Source organism: Eschscholzia californica, unplaced genomic scaffold (genome assembly GCF_041429995.1).
Source record: "Eschscholzia californica isolate CP2 unplaced genomic scaffold, dmEscCali1.0.p SCAF_5, whole genome shotgun sequence".
NCBI lineage: Eukaryota > Viridiplantae > Streptophyta > Magnoliopsida > Ranunculales > Papaveraceae > Eschscholzia > Eschscholzia californica.
The window spans coordinates 9,306,521-9,328,496 of NW_028238472.1; the positions used below are offsets into that span (position 1 = coordinate 9,306,521).

Below are 21,976 nucleotides of genomic sequence, written 5' to 3' on the forward strand. Positions count from 1 at the left end.
CCAAAACCTTCTTCATTTTATTTGAATACATCATTAGATACATAATTATATACACTTATATATAAAAAGAAAATATTACCACTACTATTTTTTTTTTTTTCGAGAGGATCCAGGGGGTGATGCCGCACCCCCTCGCACCCCATGGATCCGCCCCTGTATAGAGGTCCATACTTTCATATAATTGAAGTGTAATAATAAGATGTGACAATAAATAACAAACTTTAAGGGAATTTAAAAAAGTGATCGTATGTTCCCAAAGCATTTCATATTTTCAAATCATTTTGCATTCTCAAATCATTTAATTGGTTATAAGGTAGATCATAAATCACACATGGACAGAATTTTGTTGTCTTTGATAAAGGTCGCTGTTTTGGGGGCATAAAGAATAATCTCTAGGGAATAGGTTCTCTAGAGAATTCATATTTTTCTGTACATTCTCGGAAGAATATTATTTTTTTAACCCAAAAATTAACTTGATCAAACATTGCCCCATAATCTTCATCTTCTCTATCACCATCATCACCACAACTTCCCACCACCACCATTTTGACCACCATTACTTCCTCTCCTCTCTTCTATTCTCTCACTTACTGTTACCCTCCCTCTCACTATCTCTTTCTGTTGTTCTCACTATCTATGTCTCTTGATCTCTCACTATTTCTCTCTCAATCTCACATTGTTTCTTGATCGATATCTCTTTGTTTGTTGATCGATCTCTTTTTGTTTCTTGATCGATCTCTCTCTTACACACACAGACACTATTTCGGCGAAAGGAAGTGTTCCTTTCGCCAAAATTGGACCTCGATAAGGGTTTTGGGCGAAACTCTTAGAGGATTTCATGGCCACGAAACATTTCGCGTCCACAAAACATTTCGTGGCCCTGACCATTTCGTGGATGCAAACCTTTCGGGGCTGCAAAATGTTTCGTGGCCTCGAACTCTGTGATTTTCACAACGGGACCTATACATGCCGCAAGAGAGAGGGCGAGATAGAGACTGCAAGAAAGAGAGATAAAGACTGCGAGAGAAAGAAAAAGAAAAAAGAAACTGATCTACAAAGAGATATGTCTACAACGAGAGAGATGAGAGTGATCTACAATGAAAGAGATAAATCTAGAGTGAGAACGACAAAGAATAGTTAGTGAGAGTGAGCGAGAGAGATATAAACAGAGAGAGAGAGAGAGAGGGAGAAAGGGAGAGAAAAAGTAGAGAGAGAAAAAGAGAGAGAGAGTAAGAGAGAAGTGGAGATTAGGGGGCAATGTTTGATCAAGTCAATTTTTGGATTAAAAGAAGAATATGCCCTCTAAATCAATTTGTTATCAACTAATTCTTTATTTCCTAGAGATTTTTCTTTATTCCCAAGCCGCGACCTTGATAAAAATATACATTTTGACCTGAGTATCGATTACTCTCTTTTTGTTTCAACTATATAATCTATCATATGTAACTACCATGTTTTGGTAACAAAATGTTTTTCACTTTTGGAGATGAGTAAAACTAAGGAAAGTGATACCTTTTTTTAACTAGAGGAGATGTTTCAGTTCAAAGTGATAAAAAAAATTGTTTTATTCTTTGATGGTTTACAAAAGAAATGCAAGAACTCTATTAGTAGAGTTGGATATATACTATACTAGTTGCTAATATCTAATAGTATTTTCTAATATCTCAATATAGGAGGGATATTATATGAAATATTTCAATATAGGAAAGAGGCTCAACATCCCCCCTCAAGTTGGTGCATAGATATCACACATGCCCAACTTGTCGAGCAATTAAAAAAATATTCGGTTTGAAATTGTTTTGGTAAAAACGTCAACAACTGTGTTAACCATTTGCAAAACCTTCGTACTTGCAGTAGAATAATCACCATGACCCAACTCAGACTCCAAAACATAAATTTCTTTACTGAGCTGGTCACTCTCCTGCTCTAATGATATTAGCCTCTGTGTTTCGCTGTTTAGCCGCTCGTTGTGCTTATTGAGTAGGTTTATCTCGTTATATTGGTGAACCATTACCTCCTTTTGTTCTGATAATTTACCTTCCAGTTCTTTGATGAAGGATTCATTTCTAGCAAGTGATGCCTCCAATTCCTGCATGAGAGTTTCTTGCTCTGTTGCACTCTCTGTTTCCACATTCATGTGCATCTTCAATTCAATAGCCTTTTTTTAATCTTTCTCTTTATTCAGTAAGACAACTGATCATCAATTCATGACGTTTAACTTCTGATACTAACTCTTCTGGTTGGCCAATGAGGCCACAAATTCTGCATGTTGTTTACGAAGTTCAGCTGCTTCCAGAGTTACCTCTATTTGCTTCAAAAATGCGCTTACTTTACCAACTACCGTAATATTTTCAATCACCTCTTTCTACAAGCCTGCGAACTTAATATGTGTGTCACTTGGACATAAAACTTGGCCGAAAATACATGGAAGAAATTGATGTGGCCAAGTATAAAGGTGACAGACTAAAACGGGCAAAACCGAAGCTACGGGTGTCTGAATTGGACGAATCTTGAGGGATGGTGCGAAATAGCCTTCCGCTCATTCGTTGTCGCCTCGCCACAACCGGCCTACTTTGAGGGTCAAATTCCATCGTTTAGGTTCTCGAAGACGGACTTTTAGTAGTTTTTTACCATTGTTAGTAAGTGTTTTTAGTTTAAGTATTTTCTTATTTTTGGAATTCAGTGTTTTATTTTCTTAGAAGTTGTTATTTGAGTTTGATTAGGTTAAGGAAAACCTAAGTCTATATAAAGGAGGATTTAGGAGTTGTTTTGTTCATTCAATATTATCAATAAAGTTCAGTATTTTAGTTTAAATTTTCTTAGTTTTGGTTCTATAGTCTTTATAGTTTTCAGAGTTTTTCGTTGCGTCAAAACACCATAAATATCATTGGTTAATGACTTCCATGCATTATGTCATCCTCCAACTTTCTCACATCAAATTGAGTCTCTTGTTCGTTAAGTAACCCAAATTCCGCATGCTCACTTCGATCATTTTCTTCTAATAATTTTTCTTTTAATAACTCATTATCTTGATGAGATGATTTCAACTTCTTTACTTCTTGGGCTTCAGACTCATACTTCCTTAGTTTCTTGCAACGGCTTCACCAAAATATTTCTATCTGCAGAAGTACTTTCTTGAGATAGAGAGAACAAGAAAGAAGAGACGGGATTTACGCGTCCTTCGTGTCTTATGTGTTATACATATATTATATTAATTGAGTTATTATACTATTAAAATAAACTATTTATATAGAGACTCAAATTAAATCATCAACCTAATATGCATCGATGGATTGGGTTCTAATAAAAGAAGAAAGAGAAAGAAAGAAGAGATGGGATTTATGGATCCTCCATGTCTTATATGCTATACATATTATATTAACTGAGTTATTATATCCTTCATGAAAAAAAAAACTGAGTTATTATACCTTTCAACGAAAAAAGAAAAAACTGAGTTATTATACAATTACAACAAAATTATAAATTGTACAGACTCATAATGTCAGCCTATTATGCATAGAGAGATCGGATTCAAATATAAGAAAAAAAATAATGACAAAAGTGTGAATCGGACCTTGCACCACTAATTCATAATCCAAATATTATACGAACGGTTGAAATTATTTTTAATATGAGTGGATATTTAAGCCAGTTCGTAACCTGCTAAACCACTTAAGGGCCCTTCAGAGCCGCATACCCCAATACAAAATTTTGGACACGTTTAGCAAGGTTTACCTTTAGAGCATAGTTGATTTCTACCAATGGTCTGCGAGGCAGAGCTTGTGTTAGAACATTTGTCAATGTAAAGGGTATTCACGTATATTTCGGGAATGAGAAAGAGAGGCGGTGGGATTTGAATTTTCAGTGGGCTAAATAAAATGAAACCTTAGAAATATATTGTCATTCTAACGAATGCCTTTGTGTAACTTGTAATTCTTATATATCATAGTGGACATCGTCGCGTCATTGTTCGCCATGGACTAAGTCTAACAAACCGAACTGCATAAATCTCTTTGTGTTCTGTTTAATTGTTTGCATTTTCATTGTTTTTCTTGGTTACTTGGATTTCATCACGACTCTAATTATATCACTACCACTCAAATATCTATTTTTTTTTTGTAACAACTACATTCTTTTAAAGTAGAAAATAGAAGATCAAAACTAAAAGAAAAAGTAGGCCATTCGTGGTGGGGGCATGTGTGGACGCAAGCCCCTCACTCCAATGACCCGACCCTGAAAAATATTACGTATTTGTTCACATGAGTGTCTCACTATATACAATTTCTAATTTTGTGGTTTTGCTCAACAAGTGTACATCTCAAAATACATGTCTCCCTTAGGAGATTCCAGACATTATTTTTGTAAGAACAAATATCCTCAATTTGGATTTGATTACTTCAATACGTGAGAAATATCATAAAACCCCAAGTCTTTAATCTTAAACTCTTTAAGTAATCTTTCAAGTATGGTATGCATGAATTTTGGGGTGTCCATAATTCTGCATGCAAGTAATAGATTTGCATTCCTTTGCATTTTCAACAAAAAGTAATAATAATAGATCTGCCTATCCATGCCCTACAGAGTTTTTTTGTCCGTAGAAGCACATTTATTTTTGTTGTAAGGTATTAACTATTAACTATGAATTTTTATGATCACGAAACCGTAGCAGGTTTTCACATATATTGATACATGATGTAGATACAACACGAGGATCGGTAAACACATAAAGCACAACAATATTGAGGTGGACCATCTAACTACTGCATCAAGAGGCTCAAAAGACAATCAAAATTATTTTAACTTTAATTATGTCATAAATTGCATAGAGCAACCCGATTTTTAAAAGTACATCCAACCAACTAAACTATCTATCATCAAATTATTACAGACAGAGTGAATTGAAACTTCATATGACATATAAATTCAACTCCTAGAATCAAACTATTTCTATGGAAATGTTGCACCAATAGCCTACCAGTTAAAGAGAAAATAGATAAATTTATTGGTAATAATTCAAGGCCAGCGCTTTGGGGAAAGCTAAATAGTTTCCGGGGTGTGAAGACTTGGTCAAAAATTGGTCAATTTTGTTTGACAATTTTATTTAGGGGGAAAGCAAAATACTTCTCCACCTCAGCTCACTCTCTCTCCACCTCACCTCTATCTTCTCTGATTAGGTAATTTTCCGGTCGGCGACCATAAAAAAAAAAAAAAAAATTCACTCTCTCTCTCTCTCTAGAAACTCCGGCGAAGGGATTTCCCTTCGCCGGAGTTCCGGTCTGTTGAAGAACCGGCCGGAAATAGACCACTTAAACTATGCATTGCTTCATTGTCCTTATGTTCGTAATATCTGGTTTCACTTTAATATCCGCCACTGATACTATTAATATTAATAATGTTAAAAATTGGATTCGGACATGGAAAGATCTAGACGAAGATTATACTAATTTGAATGCTAAGATTCTATCGTTCATATGGAAAGCACGATGTGAAAAATGTTTCTCAAACCAAGCTCATCCCTCGATGAATGATAGCATGAGAATCAAAGCAACACCACAAAAACTATGAAAGCAGTGAATAAGGTAAGAGGTCAATAACATAGAAGAGTGTGAATGCTTAGCAATACATAGAGTGATGTTATGGGCAAGAGAGCTTAACATCCAACATTTACATATTGAAAGCGACAACATGAACGTGATTACTCACATTCAGAATCCCAACAATTCCGTGCAATGGCAAACTATGAAGCAAATAAAAGATATAATGAAACTCAAGGATTTCTTCGCCAACACTATCTTCTCTTATACACTGAGATACAACAACAAAAAGGCAGACACATTAGCCAGATGGAGTAGAAAGCACAATCAAAGACGAATCTGGAATGATGTTAATGTTCTGCCGAGCATTTTTTAGCTCCTTTTTCCTCCTTCAACAAAAAAAACTAAACTATCTAGCAAGTCTTACATATTCAAATACGAAGTATAGAAAAGGGAGGCGGTATCTTTTTTAAGAATGTACTCATATTTTCACTGGTTAAGATTATACTTCCCAAATTAATCTGAAAGAGTTGAGATCACATCTCACAAATTTATCTCCAAATGTTGGGGTTAGGTCTCCCAAACTGATTTTCAATGTCTAAGATTAAAGTTCCCGAACGGTTGAGATTATAGAACTCATTGTGCCCACCAACTACGATTTATATCAAGGACCGACCCAAACACCTAGAAGGCCTCAAGCGGAGCTAAAAACTATTGAGACCCTACATAACTGATGTTAGAAAAAGTAAAATTACTTATAGTGTTGAATGGAGGAATTTTTTTCTTTTTGGAAATTGACTATGATCTACGATAGTCATTACGACATTGATACATCAAAAATGTGATAAACACAATAACCGTTCAATACATCATGGAATCCATCTCTTATATGAATTGAACCTGGGGCGTATAGAATTTTAGAGTTTATACAAACACTATAGGCCAAATGTTGACGTTTAATGGAAGATTTGAACATGTGACTTCTTGCACAGAATTTAAACACTTAACTACTAAACTACCCCCTAAATCACATTGGGGGCCCAAATGATCGTTTTGTTTGTTTTGGGTCGTGACAACCGTTTATACCCCGCCCTAAGATATTAAAAATCAATTTGATAGACTTTTGGGTGGTTTAATCAAATGATGAATTGACCAGGAGCTAAGAAAAATTTGTAAGAACTTCCAAGGGTAATTTAGAAAATAAGAGACAAAGAAACATCAACTCCAAATATAACGAGCATCACGTGCTTTTCTCTAGGTCCACCCATTTTCTCCTAAAACTAACCTCTTCTTATTTTCTTATCTCCTCTTTTACATTGTTCACACACTCGGACACCATATCAGTTTTTTTTTATGTTGAGGACACCATATCAGTTTTGAGATCTTTTCTCTCTTTCCACCTGAGACATCTCGATTTCCGTTTATTTTATTTTTCCTGTACTTAATAAACCTACCACTAGTATTTAATGATAGGGCCGGTAATTATAAGGCCCAAAATGGGGAAGTTAAAGAGAATCAGGCCCAATACTAAATAATAATGAGGAAAAAACCCAGTAGGTAAAAATACAATTTTACCCTCCAAAATGAAATTTTCCGTCCAAACCAACGTCAAAAACAATTTTGAACATTTCTGAACATTTCTAAACAATTTTTGGTTTGCTCTCGACAATTTTGTAAATTTCTGAACAAATTTTAGTTTGTCTCAACAGTTTCTATATTTTTGCAAATTTGTTTTTGCTTAGACATTTTTTTGCCAAAATATTTCGCATTTTTTTCTTTTGCATTTTACATAGACAAACTAACAAAAACATTTTGGCTACAACATTTTCCGATTTGTCTTGTGAAAAAATAAATGGTTTCCGCATTTTTTGTTTTGCTTTCGACATAAATATAAAGACTAAAGCATTCTTTTATTTGTCCTTTACAAAAATTAAAATGTTATGCATATTATCCTTTGTATTTAACAAATCCGTTAACAAACAAATAATATTTTGACTAATACATTATATATGTTGTTAAGAACATAATTATATATGACGCCAACATTTTATAATAAGTCGGGACAATATTATAGATATTGTCAACATTTTATAACAACACAATGATATATGTTGTCAACATATAAGGGTAAAAATGGAATTATGAAAAAAATATGTTGTATTGTTAACAACATAATTACATATGTTATGAACATTTTGAAAAATGTTTTAAAAATGGGTTTTTTTGATATTATTATTTTTGAGTGGGTTTTTTTCTTATTAGGGTCTAGATTTTTGGGTTTTTCACTCATTTTTTCTTAATGATATTGGTATGGGTTAATTTCGTTTTGACTCCTAATTTGTAAACAATGGACCGTTTTGACATCTATACGTATTCCGCAGTTGGATTTGGTCACATATTAGGATCCAAAACGAATTTAACCCTATTTGTTTAGGTGTTCACCCGGTTGGATAAGGCTCTTAGGTTAGGTTTAAAACTACTGTGTTAACTCTTTCGAAAATAAAAAAGAAACATGCATGACCACGAGTTTGTCACAACAAATTTTTCTTCAATATAACTTATAATTGAGGAATTAGGAAATATGATATTCGAATTTCATACTCAATACTAAGGAGCTTTCTTAATTCTAAAAATGGTAAAGAACAAGACCAAGAGACTGATTGTGAGTGAAAATGTTATGTGGTTTATCGTGTTTGGTAATTCTGCTAAGGGAGATGCTAAAGTTACTTAGAGGATGACTTAGAAGATGACATAATGACGTGGAATTCACTGGAAGACAAGATTTTTTCAAAATTTGACTACGGTGGGGACCGCTTTTGTTTCCAAATGAGGAAACATATCATCATATAAGTACCAAATTCTAATCTACGTTGCTATGAATTACAATAAATCACATAAAATTTATGTTTCTGAATTTTTGTTTTTGTTATTCACTAGCGTTTACCTTATTTCTCAAACTTATTTTATTTTGTATGTTTGTCTCGTGTTTCTCATTTTTCAGGCACCTTGTTTTTAAGTACATTTTGAATTTCTTTTATAAATATCAAAAACCCATTTCACATTACAGTTTTTATATTTTAAAATTTGATATTTTATGGGTTGTTTTCAAGTGGGGTTGTACTTGTACTGACTGAAAAATTATACATATTTGTTTTTTTGTTCATGTATAGTGCTTTTAAATATCGAGTTTAGCTTACTCTGATTTCAACACAAAAAGAAAAAAAAGCTTACTCTGATTGACGGTGAACCCAATTTCCCTCATTTTGTTTTTGAGTGACAAGTGTTATGGAAATCTAGATTTTTTCTCTTTGTAGGGTAGAGATTGTATTTTTATAGTTCCTTTTTTTCTGTTATAGATAAGAGAGTTAGTATTAGATTTCTTAATTAGTTACTTAAAAAAAACAAGTTCTAATGGAGTTGAGATTGTTTGATTCAAAATCCATTTCTATGTCTGAGATGATATTGCCTTTGGGTAGAACTACTTTATCACCATTTTTTAGCAGCAGAAGTGTTTGTGTTAAAGTCTCAAAGGAGTTCTGTTTTTATAGAGGTAATTAACTAATTTTAGTGATCTAAGATTATCTTTATTTATTTGATAACTCTTATGGGTATTTAGCCTTAAATTAAACTAGAAGTTTTTGTTTTTCTTTACTCTTGAATCAATGTTTTTGAAGAACATAATATGGTTTATATTTGCTTGTTTCAAGTTGGTCTTGTGGAGGTTTTTTGTGTGATTTTGAGAATACCCATTTTTGTTTCTTCAATCTTTTGAATGGGTTTTAGTTTAGATTTTGAACTTGGGTCAAGATCAATCTGAACTGCAAAGTTGGGTTTTTTAAACTCATATAGCAAAAGAGTTTTTAGTTTTTATTAGTCTCCATGGTTTTGTGGGTATATATGTTATTTTCTCTGATTTCCATTTGAGCAAAGTTGTAGAGTTGTTGATAATCAAAGTTCTATGAAAATTTTAGAAGATTTTGATATTGGGTTTCCTTTAATATTGTATTGTTTTGATCTATTCTTTGGTTTGTGTGGATTAATTTTATCTTGTCTTGTTGATTTTCTAACTCAGGAAATTTTCTTAAAGCTTCATATTCAATAACAAAAAGATCAAGTCAATCAATTGATTGGGTAGGTCAAGATAAATTTGGAGTTGGAAATGGTTCATCTTGGATAATTGGTACTAATGGAGTTGTTTCTAGTTCATCTGTAAAAGAAAGTTGTGTTCTTGATGCTTCGGAAGACGACTATGAAGGGGTTATTGTTAATCCTGAAAGATTACCATCCAATATACACACCTTTGCTTCTGCTCTTCAAACTTCTCTTTCCCAGTGGAAATTGAAGGTAAAACATCTCAATCACCCATTCATTTATGTGTAAACCCTTAGTTGTGATTCCTTCGTGATAATCATGTTAAGAAGTAAGAACTATCGATCTGATCGAACACCACAAGATCGTTTCAAAGATCTTCGTTTTTCGATCTATTTAAGACTCTGGATTTTGCCCACCAAAAAGAATAAATTATCAAAATCTTTCACTATTTTCTCTTTACTTGTTCATGATATTACATGAGGAAAATGATCATAAGAACTTTATAGTAGTCCAATATTTTGCGTTAATACAACTCTACTATTTTGATCTGTTATGGGTTCTCATATATTATTGTATTTGATTCTTGTTTAGGGAAAGAAAGGAGTTTGGCTTAAACTACCAGTCGAACGGTCTGAACTCATACCTATAGCGGTGAAGGTAAAACTAAAATGTTCATTAATTAGATTTAAATCTGCAAATTTGATATGAAATCGTTAATGATGAGAAACACTTCAATAAGTTTCTAACTCTTTTACAGGAAGGCTTCAAATACCATCATGCAGAGGAAGGGTACTTAATGTTGACATACTGGATACCAAAAGAACCTTGTATGCTTCCTTCAAATGCTACACATCAAGTTGGGGTTGGGGGATTTGTAATAAATGAAAACAATGAGGTATGCTATCATATCTGGATTTTAGAATCATATTTTCATTTTGGAATACTGAGAAAATCAATGCCTGTGCAACATGGACACTTACGGAGATATAATTATCTGACACCACTACGAGATCCTGGATACTGTGGGCCGAGAAGAGCAAACTGGGGAAGTGTCGCACGCGTGCGCACTCACACATAAATTTCTTAGTTATTGGTCCTTTATTGTAGAATGAGGTCCTTTATTGTACTTACAATTTTGTTGCTTTTGGATAAACTTTTTGTAAATCGAAGACTTTAACCAAGAGTTGCATTTTATGATCTTATCTGAGCAACTACACACCAGAAGTAAATACGAGGTGTCACACTATACCCACCAAAGTTAATATGAGTTTCTATCAAAATTATCTGAAATCCGACACTGCAAAAACCCAAAAAGTGTATATATTACAAAGCTCAATACTACGTCAATAAATTATAATCACTTATTTTTCTTGCATTAGCATTTTGAGTTACGGAAACTCTTCTCTAATATTTGATATTCCGCAGGTGCTTGTGGTGCAGGAGAAGCACTGTTCTCCTGTAAATTTTGGTACTTGGAAACTACCAACTGGTTTCATTCTTGAGGTAATTTGTTGGGTTTTCGCGCTCGATTGAATGATCCATCAAACTCTTCTTTTCTTATCTTAAATGTTTCGTGTGTTTATTGATCAGTCAGAGGAGATATATACAGGAGCAGTAAGAGAAATAAAGGAAGAAACTGGTGTAAGAAACTAAAACTTTTATAGAAAGTAGAAATGTATGGTAGAATTTTTTCAAACCCATGTAATCAAGATCGAACATGCATATTAATAGCATTTTATTTTCGAAAATGCAGATTGATACCGAATTTGTTGAGGTGATTGCTTTCAGGTAATAATAAGTAACTGTATTTGCTAAGACTTGGAGACTATATCTTTTAAAGTTCTAGGAGACTGGTTTAGATTTTATAGTTTAAATGTTGACATTCGATAATTGAAGAATCCTTTCCATATGCTCATATTCTAACGAACACTGTTTCTATCAAATTTCAGGCACGCTCATAATGTCGCATTTCAAAAGTCGGATTTGTTTTTCATTTGTATGTTAAGACCTTTATCTACTCAGATTAAAGTTGACGACCTTGAAATCCAAGATGCCAAGGTAAATACATCTAATGCAAAATCAAATCACTAGTAATTATACAGTTCTGGTTTCTCTCTTTAGAAGAACTGAAAGAAACCCTCATGGAAATGAATCACGTTATACATAGTACCATTAAATCTTCATGGACTGACTCGGGAAAATTTTGAATGGCATACCGTGTCCATTTCGAGGCATCGAATGAGTGATAACAGATTCAGGGTTTCTGATAATTAAGAGATAAAATGCCCTTTTTGTTCATAAAGAGGAGTTGTAGCTTGATTAAGCTACTTCGCCGATAGTAACCGTCTAGAGTAAGCCTTCTAGCAAATAAACCATCTAACACAACACTTAAACTACTTCAATTTGTTTATCCATTAAATATTTCTTCCAACAAAGTGTTATTGTTATCAATTTTCTGAGCGATATCTTCTATGAGACACAGTGGATGCCCCTAACTGAATTTGTGGAGCAACCCATGATCCAAGAAGATGGCATGTTCAAGAAAATCTTAGACATCTGCATAGCGCGACTTGGTAAACGTTATTGCGGATTATCTGCTCATCATGTGATTTCAAAGTTCGATGGCAGATCATCCTCCTTGTACTATAATGTTGTTGAAGCTGATGATTCTAACTGTCTGGGCATCTGAACCACATTCGAAACCCTTAAGATTATGCAAGCGATGATATTAAGGGGGCCTCACGTCTGGCCCCAGAGGCAGCATGCCTCCAAACTCGGAGACCTAATTATCAATTCCTAAGCTTCTGCAACTTGTGTATATTGTCCCTCTTGTTTTTGTAGCTTTTATCTTTTAAGTTTGTAATATGTGACTTCGCTTACTATCTCAAAAGTCCATGGCCCTGTGGGTGTCCTTGTTCTAGTATATATGTTGTACTTTTCAAGATCCTTATGTATATATTTTCCATAATGTTAGTCAAGTTCATGTTGCTACACAAAGTTCTTGTAGATGTATCCTTGTTTAGGTTATGGAGGCTTGGTTGCTATTGACTGAAGCCGATTTCGGTCCAAAATTGTGCTCTGAGTCCGCCGACTTCAAAGGGGTTGAGCATTTTCTCCTTTTATCTCTTCTTCTTCGGTTCTCTATCACCTAAACCTTTACAACACAAGCTCTAGAATTTGAGATAATCTCTAATGTCTCTCATTGTCTCTCTAAACTCGTCGTCGCCAGACGAATCTACATCGAACATTCTCATTGGTTTTCATTTCGATTTTTGTTTAAAATCAGTTGAAGATTTTTTAGTACGTTAAGATGTTCATTCTATTGTTTTTATTTGAGTTTTTGGTTGAAACAGGTAGTCTTAAGAGCAGCTCCAACGTATTGGGGGCTGGGGCTCCCAATTTGAATTTGGGAGCCCCAGCCCCCAGCCCCATCCCTCCAACCCGGGAGCCCCGGGGCTGGGCTCCCGATGGGGCTGGGAGCCCCAAGCTCCCGAGCTCCCAAATGGGAGCCCGGGCTGGGGGGCTCCAAGCCCCAAATATGGCCGTTGGGGGTCTCCCAACGGCCATATTTGGGGTGGATCCCCTAAAAAGGGGATCCACCCCACTTATTTAGTTTTTTTTTAATTTTTTTAAACTAAATTTTTTTTCAAAAAATATAAATTGTTTTAAATTTGTTTTTCCAATCATTTCTCTAATTTTTTTTCTTTTTTTAATTTTTTTTTATCTTTTCAAAATTCCTTATCTCTCTAACATAATATTAAATTTCAATTTTATATTTGAAATTAATGATTTATAGTTGAAAATTAAAACACAACCCTCACACACATACACCACACATGTGCATATTTTAGATTTGGAAGCCCCTCTTGGGAGCCCAACGTTGGAGTTGTGAAAAGCCCCGGGGCTCCCAAAATCCAGGGGCTCCCAAAATTGGGAGCCCGAGCCCCACATTGGAGTTGCTCTAAGTAATATACAATATTTGTCTATTTTTTTTTGTTGAAATACAATATTTGTCTATGATAAAGTAATATATTAAGATGTATATCAAAAATATGTTAGTATATAACTGTTGTATTTGAACACACTGCCCCTTTTCTAACCATTCACTCTAAGTACTAAATAAGTGCTCTCATCAAAAAAAAAAAAAAAAGTACTAAATAAGTGATGCAACCCCTATATATATTGTTTCTTGTGCGCGAACGTAAACCTCATCCACAAGACACATAAGCCTATTGTCCTATACTATTGATTAACTTGACCCTTAAGTAAATGGAGAAGTCTCTTAATCTCTTCCACATCACCCATCTTCATTGACACCTCCAAGTGAGGATATGTATGAACTTATAGTAACAAAGGATATATGCACACTTAGTATGGGCAGCCATATAATTATAATACTCCCCCTTGGCCTTGGATGACTATCATCCAGTGAGAGAAAATCTGATGAAAAACAGAGTCTAATAGAAAAATTCTTAGCGGTGTTGGATACACAAAATGTTGTCTCGTTAAAATCTTGCCAGAAAAATTCACTGGGACAAAAACTGGATGAATGAAAAAGAGTACAACGTGTAGAAATCCAATATAAGTGATGTGAAAATCTTCACATGACAATATTCTCCCCATGATGAATATCATCTCATTTGTCAGTTTACTCTTACATCACCAAGCTACTCAAGCTTCACATTCCCATGCGTTGTACTAGTTTTCTGAATGTTGTAGTAGGTAAAGACTTGGTAAATAAGTCATCAAATTCTCACATGATTGTATCTTCTGAATATCGATTTCACCATTCTTCTGTAGATGGTGCGAGAAAAATAACTTTGGTGAAATGTGTTTTGTTATGTCACCATTAATACATCATTCTTTAATTTGAGCAATGCAAGCCGCACTTTCTTCATAAATAATGGTAGCTGACTTTGTAATTTAAGAAGATCACAAGAAATTTATATCATTTGCATGTATTGCAATTATAGCAAATCCAATATATGATTTCTTAATAAACACACATGGGCATATAGGATCATTTACATATCCCTCGTTGATCAAGTATTCATTGAGGCGATTGTACCACATTCAATCTGATTGTTTTAAACCATATAAAGCTCTATTAAGTTTTAATGAATACATGACACGTGATTTTCCCTCAGGTAATTTGAACCCTCAGGGACTTTCATGTAAATATAACTATCTAGATTGCCATATAGATACGCAATAACGACATCTATTAGATGCATATCAAGTTCTTATTGAGCTGCCAGACTGATTAAATATCTAAATGTAATTGCATCCATAACAGGAGAATATGTTTCTTCATAATCTATCCCAGGTTTTTGTAGAAAATTTTGTTCCACAAGTCGTGCTTTATAGCGAACGATCTCATTATTTTCATTGTGTTTTCTTAAAAAAACAGATTTAAACCCAATTGGATTTATATCCTTAGGTGTAAGGACCACTGGTCCAAAAACACTACGCTTATTGAGCGAATCTAGTTTTGCCTGAATTGCGTCTTTCCACTTCGGCCAAACAGGTCTTTGTCGACATTCCTCAATAGAGCGTGGTTCATAATCATCATTCTCTTTCAGAGTTGAGGTTACCACTGCAAAACAAAATATCTCGTCCACAATTGTTTCATTTCGGTCTCACACTTCTTTTGAAAATTCATAATTTATAGAGATTTTCTCATTGTTCCGTTCTGTAGCTTCTTCAAGGGCTTCACCCTCGTCAAGGGCTTCACCCTCGTCAAGGGCTTCATCACTTTTAATGTGTATTGGTTCAGTGGGTGTAGATTTTTCATTAATACTCTTTTCTAAAGTATTAGTACTCTGTAATTTATTCATCCTTTTCCTAGGACCAATATCTTTGGAGCCAACAGGTTGTCCACGCTTCAGACGTGTTTTAGAAGATTCATTTGCTATAACATTTTCACTTGTTACTTTATGAATATCAATTCATTTGCAGTAGGTATATATGATTCAGTTACTTTTGCTGCATCATTAAATGCATCTGGTAATTTATTTGCAATTGTATTACCCTTTCTACTTCTAGCTCAGATTGATTTGTATAAGGATCAAGATTTGATAAACTTTGTGTGCTCCAACACAATTCAATTTGTTTGTTATCCACTGTAGATGAATTTTATCCCCTGATGGCGGGAAAATTGTCTCATCAAAATGACAATCTGCAAATCTTGCGGTAAAAGTATCACCTGCCGTAGGTTCTAGATACCTGATAATAGATGATGAATCAAAACTAACATATATTCCCAGACGCCACTGAGGTCCGAATTTTGTTCGTTTAGGAGGTGTAATCGGAAAGTGCACCACACATCCAAAAATACGCAAATGCTATTTTTGGTTTATGACCCAAAATATATTGCAAAGGAGAATGTTAACCGTTCACTGTAGGTCATAGGCGAATCAAAGCAGCAGCATGTAATGATTCTTCTAGACCATTTTGTGTATGAACATAAGCTACATGATGCAAAAACATGTAACTTGGCATTCATCAATATTGGTCGTGCAATCAGTTGTATATGTTTTATGAATGATTCTCCTAGAGCATTTTGTGTATGAACATAACCTACAAGATGCTCAACATCAATACCAACTGATATACAATATGCATCAAAAGCCTTTGATGTAAATTCGCCTACTCCATCAAGGCGTATAGACTGAATCGGGAAAATGAGCTTGTAATCTAATAATTTCGACAAACAACCTTACAAATGCATTATTACAAGTAGATAGAAGATTAACATGAGACCATCTTGTAGAGGCATTTATCAATATCATAAAATACCGAAACTGCCCACATGATGGGTGAATAGGAGTATAGGACCACATATATCTCCTTGAATCATTTCCAGAAATTTAGAAGATTCGATATGAATTTTTGTGTGAGACGGTCTTACAATTAATTTACCCAATGAGCAAGGTATACAAGCAAAACCCTTACTTATTAGAATCTTTTGATTCTGTAGTGGTTGTCTCTGAGAATTTTGAATTATTCTACTCATCATGGTAGATCATGGGTGTCCCAAACGGTCATGCCAAAGTGTCGTTGCATTTTGATCATAAAACCTCTAGTTTATGACATTCAACCGTTTTTATCCTTATAATATACAATCCTGAGGAGAGAGTTGTTAATCTCTCGATATTATGCTTCTGGCCCAAAACAGTTGAAGTAATATACAAATATTATTCGTTATTTTCATCTCTAGTCTCAAGGTGATAATCATTTTGACGTATGTATTTAAAACTTAACAGATTCTTCAAGGATCTGTTTGAATACAATACATCGTCAATGGTTAACTTCGTGCCAATTGGTAATATTATAATTGCTCTACCAGAGCTGTCAATGAGACTAGATAAACCAGCTATAGCAATCGCATTAGCCTTAAACAATTTCATAGTTAATAATTACTTTACTTCGAAAGATAGAATTCGTGGTTCCACTGTCTACCAGACAAATATCTTCATCATCAATCAATAACGTACTTCTAGATTTCATACTTTAACGAACATAAAAATAAACATAAGATACCGATAGAAAACATGTAAAGTTTATATGTTACATTATTATACAATAGTCAAAAGTAAAATATTAATATAATACAAAATTTACAACAATTGAAAATATTAGAAAAGCACTACTGAGGAGGGTTATGAATTCAATCAATTATTTCGTCAAATCTGAATGTCTGAATGGACAAACTAAGAATTTGTCCGTTCGTCCGGACCGGAAGAGTAAGTGACCATGGACTACCCGTCCGATCAGTTTCCCACCCTTACAACTCGACATTAGGTGTAAGAAAATCATAGAAATTCCAATATACGATTTTTTTTATGGTGAAACACATTTGGGCCACATTCTGTAAACTCTCTTCAGACCTCCAAATTCTTTGGGTCTAACCCTAGTGTTATTTCCATTTTCACCCTTTAAAGATAACCGATTGATAAACTTTGTATTTTTTTGTTTAATATAAACAATTGGTTTGTTATGTCTTTTTTTTATCCTCTTTACTCTTCTTTAGAATAACAATTGGTGATGGGGCCATCGACGATTATCGACTAACCGATCTTGGCGACTCCATCTTTGATGAAGAAAGAGGAACATGTGGACGAAATGATTTTATCACGATAGTATATGAAAAGAAAATATCAGCTACTAAGAGTTACCCCAGCGTGATTTAGGCCTAAAAAACCACTTTTCGTCCAAAATTTTCAGCTTTAGCTGAACCTAAAAAATTCACCTGCAACCCTAGATTCTCTTGAGGCATAAAATTTGTGCATGGAGAAAACGCGTGTGTGAGTTTTTTTGTGAGTGTGAAAAAAATTTGTGTTATCTTGTGTATGTGCTAAACACCTGTTTGAACAATTTTCGAATAATATTTTTTTCTAATGTTGGGAAATTATTCGGAGGCTGACACATCGGTATGATGTATTTTAATTATTGATGTGATCCAACAACCAAGATAGAATGGTCACATGACCGTTGGCTCCCAACGGTCATGTGACCGCCCCCTGCCCCTCCAACCCATGTTGGAACAGTTGTCTGAGGTAGCAAATTCGACTGAGGTTGGAGTTGCTCTACAGTTGATTAACAAAAAAACACACAATAAGGCCTTGCTGGAAGTTTGTTTGCTGGCGAGTTAGTTTGCGCGACTATCACATATTCATAGTCCCTCTAAGAGAGCCCCGAGCCAACCCAAATCAATGATATTACTACGAAAGTTGTTAAAAGCTATTTAGTTTTTGCGTTATAAGCGGACGACATTATTAACACCTAAAGACATTTTCCAAAAATCTATAAACAGTCGACTTCTTTAATAGACACCCATTGATGAATTTACTATTGTATACGACAAATTTAAAAATCAAATATTGGATTAAAGAATGTCATATACCTCATCAGAAAAAAAAAGTTTGCCGTTAAAGTTGATCGAGAAGAACTTTTAGTGATTATTTTCTAAATTTGAGAAGAAAATAGAAGAGAACACTGAAAAATCTAAATAAAGTATTTGGTTCAATATTTTATTGACTAAACAGACTTATAAGTAGATCTAACCATCTTCTTCAACAAAGCTTTCATTTTCAACCAGATCTAACCATCTTCTTCAACAATCGCTAGTCAGAGTTAGCATAGTAGGATCTCCTTGTTACTTGCTCAAACAGTACCAGGTTTTCTTAGTTTCTCTCTCTACTTCTCTTTAACTTCAACCCTTTCTCATCTAAATCATTTCAAGCATCAGGAATGGGTCTTGGCTGGAAACAGTCGGAGATAAGGGTACCCTGAATCCAATATGCTGGGACTAGTTTTCTTACAATATGAATTAGGTTTTGGTTAGTTTCAGTTTCATGTACTAGGGTTTTGTTTGTTCTTTGTTGTTTTTGTTGAGAGTTGTTCTTTGTTGTTTAGTGTTTTTCTTTGATCTGGACTCTATGCTTCCATATGGATTAGTTTGCTTATTATAGTTGATTGTAACCTTTAGAAAGATCAGTGAGTAGTCTTTTAGGTTTTTGTTTTTCTTTGTTGGAAGTTTATTATCCACTAATGGAACAACCATACTTCTTTTATCTGTTTGATTTTCACTACCACGACTTGATGGTGGCCGAGCTCTCCTCGGACACCTCCGACGTCGGAATCATCAGCAGCTTGGTGGAAGAAGATAGTGCACGTGTCACTTGCCATGCTAATTCTAACCTAGGGGGTTACATGTGTGACACAGGTGTACCTTTCAGTTCAGTTGATGAGTTGTACTGTTTAGTGGGCTTTATGATAGTTGGGTGGCCCAAGATCATCTTTTATAGTTGGGCTTATGTGTATCACTATTTGGGCCAGTCTTTTGACCCAAGAATTATACAAAGGGGGTGGGTTCTTCATTTGCTTGGTAAGCCTTTTGACCCGGGTAAATGGTCATGGTTTAATTCGGGAACTTGTTTTGGACTATCATCTTTTTCTGACGCTTCAACCTTTAAGGGTTTATGTAGTGTCCCTATCATTTTTTGGGGTGCCTTTAGCACCAAGCCTTTTTATCCCTTTTTCCTAAACCCTATTTCCCCCACTTACTTTCCCCTCCTCACTAGGCAGCACGGGGTGAGTTAAAGGTGGTGGGAAAGTGATGGTGGGATAGTGAAGGTGCTAGAGAGAGAAAGAGCCAAAAAGAAGGAAGAAAGGATTGGAGCTTGGTGATTGTTTTCTTTGTTTTTCTTGGTGTGGGGCTTGGTTTGCTTTGGATCTAAGGTAGATTTCTACTCCTCTAGGGCTTGAATAGCCATTTTTATAGAAAATCTAGACAAATTAGATAACACCACAAACCCTAGATTTTAGTATTACTTGAACATAGATTAGGGTTCTTGACATAAATATATATGCTAGAAGTAGTAGATCTATATTTGTACAAACTCATTTTTTTGGTCACTTTGAATCTCATCTATGTGTTAGATTTTGAGGATATTTGCTATAATGACATACTTGATGAACCATACAACCTTCATTTACATTTCCATGCTAGATTCATGTATTACAATGATATTTAGGGCTAAACCTCTCTATTTGCCATGATTTTGGTATATAGCTCTTATAATTATACGTCTCTCACTATTGGACAATGCTCTTTATATAGATACATGAACATGCCCTAGAACTCAACATGATATGAGAATTTTAGGCTATTATCATCATTGATTCATTACTTGCAAAATTACAAATATGGAACTCGTATGTCGTAATATGCTATCGAATATGATTTTGATTTATGTATGTTGTGGTGTGATGCTATTATATGTGTGTGATGTGATGGTGTTGGTGGAGAGTTGTGAGAGTTTTGTGGTTGGTTCGACCCTCTCTACCGGATGTGATATTGGTATGGAGCGTATGGGGTCGGCGCTAACACAATGGATGACCTTGTGGACCACACTCTCATACAACGTGGATACCAACTTGTCATATTGCTTTTGGTTGTTTATTACAAATGGTGTGATATTATGCATGTGTGACGTGATGGAGTTGGTGAAGGGTTGTAAGAGTATTGTGGTTGGTTCGACCTCTCTACCAGATGTGATATAGGTATGGAGCGTATGGGGTCGGCGCTAACACAATGGATGACCTTGTGGGCCACACTCTTACATAAGGTGGACACCAACTCGTCATGTCGCTTTTTGTTGTTTGTTACATATGTGATACATTTTATTTCTAATGGTCACAACTCGGATACTATACTTGGACATCTTCTCATGATAAGTGGTTTTGGTAGCTCTTGAAACTGTCTATTGAGGCTTTAGAGGTTTCGAAATCTACTTGTTGGGGTCTGACCCAACCTTTTATTTTTCAGGACAAGGAAATCGGGAAGTGCCACCTGCTTGAGTCATAGTTAGTCTTGGAGGAGTTTCTTTAGTGATTTTTCTTTCTTTCTTTAGGTAGTTATTTGGAGTTGTATCTCCTAAACACTTGGTGTTATTTATGTTTTATCTTGTCCGACATTTGTGTCGATGATTTAGAGAATCCTTTGAGTTTTGAGAAACTTGGTAAAGTTTCAGTAGTTGATTTATTGTTGCTTTTTGAGCTTCATGTTCGATACTATTTTCTCCTTGATGAGTATATCGTATATGTTTACTGTTCTGCGAATAAATGCTTTAAGTTTAGGTTTTCATGGCGGCCGACGTGGAAATCTGGATTTGGGGTGTTACAGTTTATCTCCGTATTTGTTATGGTTCAGGACTCCTCCTATCTTGGTTAGCACTACAACGGTGGCCTCGCTTATGACCATATTTCTTACCAGTTATGGCTCTCTACTTCACCTGTCACCCTTTGCAGCTTGTCTGCATGATTTTGCTTGCCTTGTTGAGTCTTTCGACTCGTACTTTGTAAGTGACCCTATTTACCAGGTGTTCGATCGCGATCTATTCGGATTGAGGTGGAACATGACTTCTCTATCGAGAGAATACTGGGGGGTAATCTTGGAATCTTTTGATTCCGCCTTCAAGAAATTGCATGGCTTTTTTGAAGCTATGAATTCCTTTCTCCATTTGGTTCTCAGGGTGTGGTTTGAGCTAAATCTGGTTCTGAAGTGGTGGTCATGGTTCGAAGGGTTTCTTATTTGGCTTTTTATTTGGGAGATGGTTGCGCGTCGTTGGTTATGGTCCTGTATGATCGTCTTCGGAGTACTTCTCTTTTCCACTTCCTATTGCGGAGAAAGACGTCAACTGTCGAAGACACAGAACGAAGAACACTGTTTCAACTATGAATATTATGTTTGTTTTTTCATGTCTGTACTCTCTCTTTCAAGTGTTGTAATCGTGTTTGCTTTATAAATAATAATACGATTACCCTTTTAAAAAAAAAACAGACTT

General features: G+C 34.9%; 1 protein-coding gene and 1 long non-coding RNA gene across 2 annotated transcripts; both read left to right on the forward strand.

Moving 5' to 3' along the window:
* The first annotated feature begins 8,145 nt into the window (after positions 1-8,145).
* NUDT8 (nudix hydrolase homolog 8) lies at positions 8,146-12,623 on the forward strand. The gene is made up of 10 exons (XM_086639267.1): positions 8,146-8,238; positions 8,386-9,084; positions 9,607-9,878; positions 10,218-10,283; positions 10,384-10,521; positions 11,052-11,129; positions 11,217-11,267; positions 11,380-11,414; positions 11,576-11,684; positions 12,109-12,623. Exons 2-10 carry the CDS (start codon positions 8,946-8,948, stop codon positions 12,313-12,315), a joined length of 1,095 nt encoding a protein of 364 aa, XP_086495393.1. The 5' UTR covers positions 8,146-8,238; positions 8,386-8,945; the 3' UTR covers positions 12,316-12,623.
* A 6,062-nt stretch (positions 12,624-18,685) lies between these two features.
* Positions 18,686-21,947, forward strand: LOC147536875 (uncharacterized). The gene is made up of 2 exons (XR_015225941.1): positions 18,686-19,605; positions 21,316-21,947. It is a non-coding gene; the product is annotated as an uncharacterized LOC147536875 (long non-coding RNA).
* Positions 21,948-21,976: the final 29 nt, after the last annotated feature.